Here is an 11524-nt window from a genome sequence, read left to right as displayed (position 1 = left end):
AATTAATTGTTGAACTTCTTGTGAGTCATGTTAATATCCCCAATGCGGAATTAATAAAGGTTATCGCATATAAACTGCAATAAAGGCTTTACTCAAGAAAGAAAGTGGAGGGGAATCATTGAATACAGTTTCGGCATGAACACTTCACACTATGTTCTAACACCCAATATGATCTTCATCCATTCAACATGTGTGCGTATTAGCAACTGTGTGCATGCATCGCAATGTGGCTTTCTTTTCTATTCATCTTTGTGGCTGCGTATTTTAGCATTCTCGCGTGTGAGGTTTGCAAAATGTCAAATGTCCTTCTGAAATGCTCACACGTACAACGTGAGGGGAATCATTGAAATTATCAGTCAATAATTGGATCAAAGGTGAAAATATTCAAGAGGTTCATCTCTAAGTGATGGAATAAAATACATTTCCTAATTCCTCCGCCATTCTTCTTTGATTGCCGACTGCGTGCTGAAATGTAACACAATCCTGTCGTCTTATTAGTGTTTTGCCAGCTTCTCCTTGTACGCTTTTTTGCTCCTTTGTATCTCATTCTGACTCTTTGACCGTGCTTTCTCTATGTACTTTTTCACCGAGCCTGAGCAGAGACTAAAAAAAGGCACTCCTTGTGCTATTTTGGTTTTATTCTCAGGAGTAAAGAGATGCTGCAGTGCAGTGTACTAAGAAATTCATAGTGAAATGAATATCAGTCTATTGAGCATTGTTCTCCTTCTGAAGGGGGAATTTATAAAGGGGCATGCTATGAAACAATAATTGATTAGTATTTTTGTACACAAATAGGATTACCAAATCCCACGCTCAAGTTTTAGTGGCATTGACACTGATAGACGTCCATTCTATATTAACTGGTTGTAAATTCGGAAGAAAAATGCCAAATCTTACTCCTTAAAATTCATTTCTCGCTATCATTAGGTTGTGCAGTGTCCTCCCCATGCACCAAACTTCCCGTTCTGTAGCTGGTTCTGGCCTCAGGCATTTCTGCGACAGGAACGAGGAATATGAGGGAGTAAGAAGGAAGGGCAAAGACAGATGGAAGCGAGAAAAAATGGGAACGGAGATGGATGAGACCATGATGTCAAACACGGGAAGACAGGAGAAGAGTGATGGAGCACGGATTGATGTGAAAGCCCATACGTATGTCAGAAATCATGTCACTCACACCCAAACCGTAGGTCACATGAAGAAAAATAGAAGGCAAGGTTGACTTGACTTGACATGAACTCACTAAACATTACCGATTTATACCATAAACCTATACCGTTTGAGATTTTGTCAGTAAACGTGGCTATTTAGAAATGTTAACAGATTTGGTAAAGAACATTTGGTAAAGAAAATGTTGTTGTTATGTTGGTGAAGTATTTTTTTCTGCATAAACTGATTAAAACATTATCTGTCATGCTTTGTGGAGGAAATAATGAGTTGTCATGTTCTCATGGTGAAATCCAAGTTCACTTTGCAATAATGACAAAAATATGGTGACAAAGCAGAAGCAAATGATTCGATTAGACAACCATTTAAAAGAAATCAGTTTCATGGCTGTAACTTTTAAACTGGAACATTTAAACTTCGTCTTCTTAATTAGTATGTCAGTCAAAAGCGAAGGCAAAGATAGGAAGCTGAGATTTGAAGGGTGTTTTACTCTCTTTTAAGCGTGCAAATAAAAACCAGTGTCAAGTCCTCTTGTAAGCTCCCCACTTCATGTCATGGCTACGAAACAAGATGCATTGTAATTGTAATAGGTGCCAGAGTTGTTGCCATGGCAACCCTTGGTCCCCTACTTGCATGCTCAATAAAAACTATTGTTTTTCAACATATAGCTAAATTTCATTTTCACTTTAAGGCGAGGTCTCAGGTTGAAACTTGTACATCATCATTTTTTATTATTCTCCCAATATTCTAATAATATTTTTATACGCTGTATCTTATAAACCCCTTCGCCCCTATCTGGACGATGTTGCACAACCCATATTGCTGTGAGAGTTTCAAACCTTGCCGACTTAGAAATCATAAATAAGAGGGGAAAAATGATCGCAGTGGTCGAAATAACTTCCAGCATGTTTGGAAAGTGTTTTACATTTTGGTGTGGCCAGGGTTTTTCTTTCATCTAAGCTATCCCTGAGATAAATTTCTGTGTACCAGATAGAGCAAAACTGATAAATTACACGGCTACCAAGAAAAAGTTTCTTGCACAAACTAAAATGCATAATATTTATGACCTCGGCTTTTCAAACAAATCCAATTTTCCTCCCTTTGACAGCTTTATTTTTCAATGATTTTCCCATCAATGTTGAAATAACGACAACATTTGAACTTTAGCTCATCTGTACAAAGATACGGCAGACAATAATCACACAAACATCAAACTCTTTGGTAAATGAGACCTAATTCCTGGTGTAACCTCAATATTTTCTTGTTTTTTTTTCAAGGCTCTCATACTCTCACTTTTACTCATAAAACTCATTAAGCCTTGCTGCTCAGTGAGCAGTGGTCTTAATCCTTTCAGGGACACTAAAGCGGAAATGTATTCATTAGCTTACTGTTCACGGCCAGCCCAGGTCGCATTTGTGTTGGGGTAGTTAGTAAAAGAGGGAAGCTAATATTGAAAACACCTTTCGATGTCAATAGAAGTCCAAAGCCTATTGCTGTCAATGACAACCCAAACATTAAGCTATGTGAGGTCCCAAGATCTATAAAACAAAACAAATCCAGGTAAATTCTCACTGGGTCACACTTATTTCTTTCTTCTCTTTCCTTTTTCAATTTATTATAATTAGCTTCAATTTTTTTTCCCACTGAGTCTGAAAAATACAGAAACTGACTGTGGTTACAATGAATCATTAACTCGTATTTAAAAATCTACTGAAGATATGAGCATGTTAGAATCTTAAAATTTGGCAGAAATGCTTACAAGGGGCTGAACTTTGAAAAATCATGGGTTTGACCATACATCAATGGTTCCTCCCATATGTAGCGTTGGAACACTATTTGACGAACCCAAGACCCCCTACACGATTACAGTCAAATCCTTCCTATTGAAGACTGAGCTACGCGTTGTTGTTGGCAACAATGAGAATATGTCAAGGGCTTTAAATAACTCGCTTCACTTCACTTGCCCACCAGTCTGTCATGTGGGATTGTAGCTGCAGAGTATTCTTTAGATCTCATTTGTTTTACACTCCATTTGATTCACTGGGAGTCTTCCTTCTTTTCAAAATGATGGCTTCTCAATTTTAACACTACATGACCATTTCTTACCTTGAGGCTTTTTCTGACCATTTGCAAAGTCATTTGTCACTTTTCTATAATTGTTTTTGACTCAGCACGCTTTTGTCTTGGTTATTCTTTTAAGTGATTTTCTCTCTCAATCTAGTTTACCATTGCATCACTGTCAGAAAGCTGTAGTGCACCATGAATTATCAGATTGCTCCTGAATCACGGCGCAATTTATGTCTGACCACTCTTTATTGGAAAAGAAACCATATTCGCCGTCTTGGGTGAACGTCCAAAATACAAATGGGAAGCACAGATCGAGAAATGGGCTGGCGGTCAGATGGATTGCAAGACATACAGATGGATAGGATCATCAAGATGGAGCTTGGTAATAGAATGAATGGATCTACTAACAGATAGCCAGACATATCCAATGAGGACTGACAAAAGGCAAAGATTGAATTGCATCCATAAATCATGGGCTTGCTGGATAAATATAATGATCACGAGATAAATGGAAGAATGAAAAACAGACAAATCCAATGGCTGCGTGGAAAGATGGAATAAATGAACGGACACATGAAGTGCTTGATGGATGGACATATTTATCATTGGAGAGATGCCTGAACACAAAGATCGGTGGATGGATGCAGTAATACTGTTTCTCCCTCCTATGGTATCACTGCTCTGCCTATAGGATTTTGTCAGGGTTTAACAAGAGTCAGGTATAAGGTCATGCTACAATAACTAGCAAATGCATTATCCATGTATCACATAAATAGCAGCCAAAGGTCACAAGTGCTGACGTTTCTGGTAGTTAGAGGACTTCAAGTACTTAGGGTCAATAGTTCAAATTGAGGGAGAACGCGGAAAGGAAGTAAAGAATTGTGTGCAGGCAGGCTGGAACAGCTTGTGAAAAGTATCAGGTGTGTTTAAGGCTAGAAGTACCAAAGATGATGATGTAACCAGGAAAGGAGACAATAAGAAGAACAGTGAAGGTTTGGCATTTTAGAGACAATGAAACCTCCTTGTTTCTGACTTATCCAGAGAAGAGATAGGGACTATTATATCGGTAGAAGGATGTTGAGGATGGAACTGCTAGGGAACAGTGGCAACCCCGCACGAGACAAGCAAAAAAGTCTACTAGTAGTCGTAGGTATGGCTGGAGAGGAGACTAAGTGCTGGAAGGCAGCTGCTTAAAAAGGCCAAGAATCCACTCCTTGACCAATCTCGTGGTAGCAATCAGCCACCGCATCAGGCAACACCTGCGCTCTATTCACTCAATCGGATGACTAATACACAGAAGTGGGAAGGAAACAACACAAATAGCAAAACCCACAACTGGCCCTTAGGGTCATGACAGAACAGAACTGAATTCTACCTCCACCAATCAGATCACTCAACACTTCATTGCACTTCATTGTTTGTGTCTGCCTCTGAGTGACACTTCATCCTCTGAAGAGCCTCGCTCGCGAGATTGGACACGCTCACATGATCGCAGCTTGTGTTCGTCTTTGTAGGAAGACAAGGCAGCCGTTTTCTTGTTTATTTTTAGATTTCCAAGACTTGCTCAAACGCCATACTGTACGTTGTTTAAAAAGATTCAACCCTGGGTGGTTCATGATCTCCTTGTTAAAATTCTCACACTGATGGTTAGAACTCTCCTGAGGCCCGAACGTCAACAAAAGTGATTTGTTTATTTGTCCATATGTTAGTAAGGGGTTGACTTACCATTAATAGACCCATATATGGCAAACAGATGGAGAGAGAGACAAACAGATGAACTGATGTAGCGCTCAATCCTGACGTGAATGACTGCGCTGTGCCTCATTAAGTAAGATGTATGCATTTTGCTAGCCAATCCGATCTATTAAACACAGTTCAGTCCAGCACAAAGAAGATAGGGAAAGCGGCAAAGACGGCCTGAGGAAGCAACAGCGAGGATGGAAAAAAAAATCCAGAGGACTTTTAATCATCGCTTCCTGCACTCTCTTGCTATTGGTTCTGTGTACCACCTACACAATTTAAATACTGAGCAAAGCACCGAAGCGGTATAGTACAAATACACACACGTAATTGCCCCAACACGACACACTTTTATGAAAGAACACCTACACTAATGGCAGGGCCAGGTGAGAATGCATGTGTAGTGTGTGTGAGAGCATTATGTTATAATAACTAAACAACATTTCAACGAGGCAACATGTACACACGGGTCATATGGAAGGACATTTAATGTGGTGTGACATATTGCAAATAGCCTGCAGAGGTAGTTTTTCACACTTAACAGTGATGACAAGGTGAAAGAGCACTCAGTGCATTCATGCAGCAGGAAAAGTCTGCAATTAAGACGAGAAATAGAAAAAAGGGAATACAAGTAGTTTCATTTAAACTGTTGGGTGGGTGTCATCTTTGACAAAATGCATTTTTTGCTGAATCCAAAAATGAGTTTTACTCGGAATGTGAGAAGTGCACAGGAGCACGACCCCAAGTCATTGGGAGCGGAATGAGGAAGCAGAAAACAGGATAGTTTTGTTCCATATCAAACTATTCCTTTCAAGGAAAGAGGCAGGAAGAGAAAATAAAATGAAAATGTAAAAAAGGTTTGTTTTTGCACTTGCCTGGAGGCCTTCTGTCGCTGACTTAACTTCATGTTTTCCATTTTGTCTTTTGGGATCATTTGCTTTCTCACCTTGTTGTCTGAAAGGCTTTCTAGTGGATTAAACTTTGCTTGTACCCATATATATGTATATATATATATATATATATATATATATATATATATATATATTTTTTTTTTTAATTTATTTAATTTAATTAATCAAATGATACAGTGTCCTTTTATGATCAAAATTTAAAGCTGTGCTGTGTGATGTATACTTGACTAGAGGTATTGATGTTAATTTTTATTAATTAACACAGTTTGGCATGACACTGTTAAATTAGTTGTGAAAACCGTGACTCCGCCCAAAAAAAGGACATGCTCATCCCCAAATACATGGAAGGTGGCAGCATCAGACACCTCCAGGTACCAGAGCGCAAGAACCCCGTGAACATCAAGGGCCACCAAAAACAACACAGCAGAATAACAAATAGCCCTGGTAGAATGCGCCTAAACATTCACTTTGAAGCAATCGCATGAAAGGAGCTGAAATGGCACCTTCAAAGCATCCTCTTCCCCCTCCAGTTTTCCTCATACTGCAATATCGTTCCCGCTCGCCTGCAGATAGAACACACGTTAGTTACCATTTAGCTTTGAGCGCAAAAACATTTCAAATCCATTCTGAAAACAAACCGGGAATGACAGTTTTGCAATAGTACCTTGAATGGCATCTTCAAGTCATTCCATGACGGGGCTCATAATTCACTTACTCATATGACCAGTCGATTTTCCTGCTAACACGCAAATGGGCTGAATGTTCATCATCATCGTTGTTGTCTATTTGAAACTTTCACCACCAGGAATTTGCTTACAAGTTGACAAAAAAAGACTGACACAAAAGAGGCACCCTACAATACAATGATTGTTACATTTGTTAACAGTTCAACCTTGGTGGTCTTGTGCCTGTTTGTGACGTCCTTGGTGCAAGAAATATATTGTATGCCTTTTTATTCTTCTTCTCTGCTCAGTCGCACCAATTGCTCAACACAAATAAGATGATAATAATAATAATAATACAATTCTGCACTCCTCTGCTGAATAGTGTGTCAAAACAGTGATCAAAGTGATATGTTTGTATCTTGCCTTCTGCGTTTCGGAGCTGAGTGACTTTTTATTCTGACACAACTGAGAGTAATGAATACAAGGCAGTATATTGTTGGTTATAATTATTAATTCAAACCAAGCTATAATTCCTTGCTTTTTCCCATGAACAGTAGAGATTTAGACCATCTGAAACATAACTTTTGCAAGTCCAATTGCCACAAAGCAGCTAAGATAGCACTTCATTTTTTTTTTAACATGAATAGATTGGGAGATGAGGAAGGAAAAGGTAAGTGTGGCACTTTAGTTTTGTACACACAACACTCAGTCTTTTTCAGCTCATCATCTTTCCATAGTGGTGGTGGGTGTGCGAATCGAGGCCTGGTGTGTTCCCCCTAGAGCTGTGTTATGATTTCATCGTTTTGCAAGCGGCGGAAGTGCAATCGCATCACCAAGATACACAGCCTAAATTACTCATACGCGCACATTTCCCCAAAGGGCTGTTTTCTATATGCTCATGTACTCCACACCTCATGCATTTGTGTGTTTTGTTGCTGAAAGTGCAGGAAGTAATATGATCTCACAGATTTTATGGGCCTGCCTGCCTGCTGACTTCAGATGCTTCAAATCATGACCTATTGCCCCGCTGTGGGAATCTCGGATCTGATTTCAGATCAACTCACCGGACTGACTACTTGGCCCTATGGACAGCTTTACTTCAATTCTTACAGTCATGGCAAAACGGCACACTCGCATCTGCAGCAAGACTGCCCCCCGTTGGCAAGTAAAAGAAGGCCTGGCACTGGCGTAGAGTAGGGCTGGGAATAATCACTCAGGCCTCAGTAGGGCAGCTGGCAGGATCCAAAATGTGTGAACTGGCCTGCACAGTTTAGGCTGGGGCATGAGGCCAAAAAAAAAAAAATCTTCAAAAAATTCAAAGAGGGGAGCTTGCTCTGACCCAACGTGACCTATAATCCCACATTTTGTATTGGTTTGTTTTCAGGCATCCTTCCATGTCGTGTTTTGCCAACAGGGCAAAGAAAACTTCCAAGCCACTGCAGCGACAAACTGCGAACTGGCTTGTAATCACACGTTTTGGGTGAAGGGACTATTGCAAAATTGTGTTTCCTGTCAGTTCCACAATCGCCCCATTGCTGCCATGAGGCCCTCCCACTGAGAAGGCACAACCAGCTTTCCGTCAGGGTTCCCTTTTAGCATCCATTCTTTTTTTTTTTTGATGGAAACATTTCATTTCTACGCAATGACAACATTTTTACCAGTCACGGCTTTACCGTTTTATAAAACTATTTTGTGTCATAAAGTTATGAATTAATTAGCAATTATTATAATAAGTATAATAATCAAGTTTTTTGCGTAGTATTTAACTCATTGCATGCCATTGCCACTAGTTTTTCAGTTCCATTGACGGCGCTAGATGTCCAATCCATTTTCACTGAGAGGGGCGAATGAATGCCCACTGAGGGTTAGAATGTAAACAAAAACAACAGCCACAAAAAACATAATTTGTGTATGGAGGGGTTGAAGGTTGGAAATGGAACTTTCCCCGGACTGCTTTGAATGAGCTGCCAGGTAGTCAGCCATCTTGACTAGATCGTAATAAATGGCATGTTTGCCCTTTCGGCAGCCATCTGCTTAGTGTATAATGATGTTTTCACACTCTCATAGCGAACGCTTGCTGGCTGGCATTTCAAATTGCGGCAATCAGGACGAATAACATAATTGACCGCCTGCAGGATGAGAATGCAGGAGGGAGTGCGTGAAGACATAACATCAAGCATAAAAATGCAATTCCTTTCCAGTAAACTGGAAACAAATAATCTTTGACCCTTTCCCAGTCAAAATTACTAATTGGACGTCTATCCCTGTCAATGGCACTGAAATATGATCATTCAGCACAAATCTGTTTAAAAAAATCTTATTGTGCTTAAGGATTTCTAACCTAATTCATACTATGTCATGTTTGAATGTTGATCAATGACACTAATTAATTTTTAACCATAACAAAACCCATTCAGGTTGGTCTTTTTTATGATTAATCTCTGTTTTTTTATTTACAGAAATAAAAAACTGGTATTTCAACATGGGTTTGTAGACTTTTTATACCCAATGCAGTGGCTTTGCAGTTTCCAAGCTTTGCGCCGAGCTGCAATACTCGTTTATTTCGCTGTCATGTACGAGAGGGATTACATTTAATGTGTCAGCTGACCTTTGGTGTTCAAGACAAAATCAAAAAGCTCAGACCTGCAAAATCTATAAAGCATTACACCGGGGTGCTTGGAAAGATTATGAGACTCATATCTCTGTACATGCAGTAAAAAAAATATTTTTTTTAAATACAGTTAAAAATATTTTTTTTAAATGACTTTCATATGAAAATCAGACAAAGCTGTTGATGATAGTAGAGGTTCTGGATGAATTACTCATTCTTTATTTATTTTTACATCGTTTTACTATCCACAGATAATTTTTTGATAAATCAATACATTTTTCATGTATTTTATATTTTCATATTAATCCTTTCGATGACTGTGGTCACTTAGGTGGACGCCTATTCTGAAATTAACACTAGCTCACCTCATTTACTGAACCACGTCACGGAATATGTGTTGTGGTAGTTAGTAAAAGAGGGAAATATAGATGCTCTATTGACAGCATTAGCCGTCCAATCCATTTCAACTAGGAGGGGCTGGAAGCAGTCAAATTATCCCAGTTTTTATATTGTCACAGAGGCCACAATTGCCCACCAGAATACAGGTTTGAAACCACTGTCCTATAGGAATGCAATAAAAATATTTAAGAAAAAATCACAAGTCGTGCAATGGAGAGACATTTGTTCAACAATTCCATTTTGTTGTCCAACAAAGTGTGTGTAAAAGTGTTGCCTCATACAATACCAAAAAATAATTATGCAAAGTTATGACACAGTCATACGGTAAACATTAGTATCTTTGGAAAAGAAAAAATTTTTGGCGATAGATTTCTTTTGACATCATTAGAGCAGGTGCACCTAATAAAAATGATTGATCCTTAAGAAAATCAGAGGTCAGGTCTGGCAGTGGCTCAAGTCAAGAACACACCAGCGCGGTGGACACGTGGTACGTGCGAGTCACAGTGCGTCGCTTCATCTCTCGTACCATTTGACTCACGGCCAAAGTGTAACAGCAACACACGGCGATCCAGTCGTCACACATGTTCCCCTTTGGATTAACACCACAAAACAAATGCTTTGAGAACGGATCCTATTAATGTTATATAACACCTTCCTACCACATTGATATGCTTTATACATTCAAAACAAAAAAGCTATCTTTGCCCTAGAATTCATGTCCAATTTTTGGTATTTTTTATTTTCAATCTTCAAAAATGTGAACCTCTCTGATGGTCTATGAAAGCTTTATGAAGTTATGAAGGATAAATCTCACTCACTTTTATCTTATATCTCTCTCTGAGTGCAACCCTCATACCAAAGGTGGACCCCGGCAGGAGAGGATAACAAAGACTTTCGCCGTACTGGTGAGCGAGATTCAGGTCCCAACAGCACGGCGCCAAAGCACCAAAAATGCCTGCAAAGGAATTTCCCAAGGTTAACCTGAGTCTGCAGTCAAAAATGACAACTCCCACAGAACATCAGTTACATGTGAACTTGTCTTCGAAGATGTCAAACAGTCCGCTGCTCCAGTCGCCTCCTGTTTGCGTGATAGTGGTGACAGTGGTCTGTGTGATTCCCGTGCCAGGTTGAGTCAGTGCCACTCCGTTCGCATATGGCGCATCATTCGACCTCCAGTTCGTGTCACTTTCTGTGGAGAAGCCATCATCGTCCTCCTGAAACATGGACCCTGATAGAGAGGGTCTTTTTCACAATTACTTTGATGCAGTAGATATTTACTGTATTTAATTCTATTTTTCACACTATAAGTCGCACTTGAGTCCAAGTTGCAAGCCTGACCAAAAGATGAAAAAAGTGGTATTTATATTTTTGAAAATACAATTACACACACACACTTTTGTCCTTCATAACAGATTGATGGACATCCAAATCTTAAAGACTGGGATTGGACATCTATTGTTATCAATGACAGCTAATGAGTGGAATAATGGCAAAAATGTATCTTGACACAATTTCAGCCTGCAAGCACTACATGCAGAAAGAAAAACAACAAGACAGCGAAATCAAACACAAATTGGGGAAATGTTCAGTGGTGAAGAAAAGCCAGACACTTACTGGTGTGTGACAATGTTCTGCTCCATCACTTCAAGTTGCTGGCATCCAGAGAAAGTGAGCAAGGCCTGGGAGAATCGGGAAGGACGAGAAGAAGAGAGAAATGACACTCACCCAACGAGAGGAAGTATGTCAGAAGCAGATAAAACCGCTCGACGCAAGCCTTGGTAAAAATAAAAAAAAATAAAAACGCTGCTCAGTAGAGATAAGTCTGCTTGCTGGCCTGTGGACTAAATGTTGCCGAAATACAAGAGGTGTTTATGAACGCAGCACACAATGCAAATGTGACATTTTAGGGTATTTCTAAATCAAACTCAAAATGAAGTAGTCAGTCATTAATGAACACTTCAGACAAT

The 11524-nt window shown here is 39.5% G+C and overlaps 1 protein-coding gene across 2 annotated transcripts; it reads right to left on the bottom strand.

The window, feature by feature from the left end:
• Nucleotides 1-9338: 9338 nt before the first annotated feature.
• Nucleotides 9339-11306, bottom strand: plac8l1 (PLAC8 like 1). 2 transcript variants are annotated; one of them, XM_077592135.1, is made up of 4 exons: nucleotides 11172-11306; nucleotides 10585-10785; nucleotides 10376-10512; nucleotides 9339-10146 (listed from the first exon to the last, which is right to left on the bottom strand). In XM_077592135.1, the coding sequence occupies exons 2-4, from the start codon at nucleotides 10778-10780 to the stop codon at nucleotides 10015-10017; spliced, it is 465 nt and encodes a 154-aa protein (XP_077448261.1). In that variant the 5' UTR covers nucleotides 10781-10785; nucleotides 11172-11306; the 3' UTR covers nucleotides 9339-10014. The 2 variants fall into 2 exon arrangements, with proteins under 2 accessions (XP_077448261.1, XP_077448260.1); XM_077592134.1 differs by having other exon boundaries at nucleotides 10585-10799; nucleotides 11172-11302.
• Between the last annotated feature and the right edge of the window lie 218 nt (nucleotides 11307-11524).

The sequence above is a fragment of the Stigmatopora argus genome, chromosome 22 (assembly GCF_051989625.1).
Source record: "Stigmatopora argus isolate UIUO_Sarg chromosome 22, RoL_Sarg_1.0, whole genome shotgun sequence".
NCBI lineage: Eukaryota > Metazoa > Chordata > Actinopteri > Syngnathiformes > Syngnathidae > Stigmatopora > Stigmatopora argus.
This window is presented reverse-complemented; position numbering and strand designations above follow the sequence as displayed.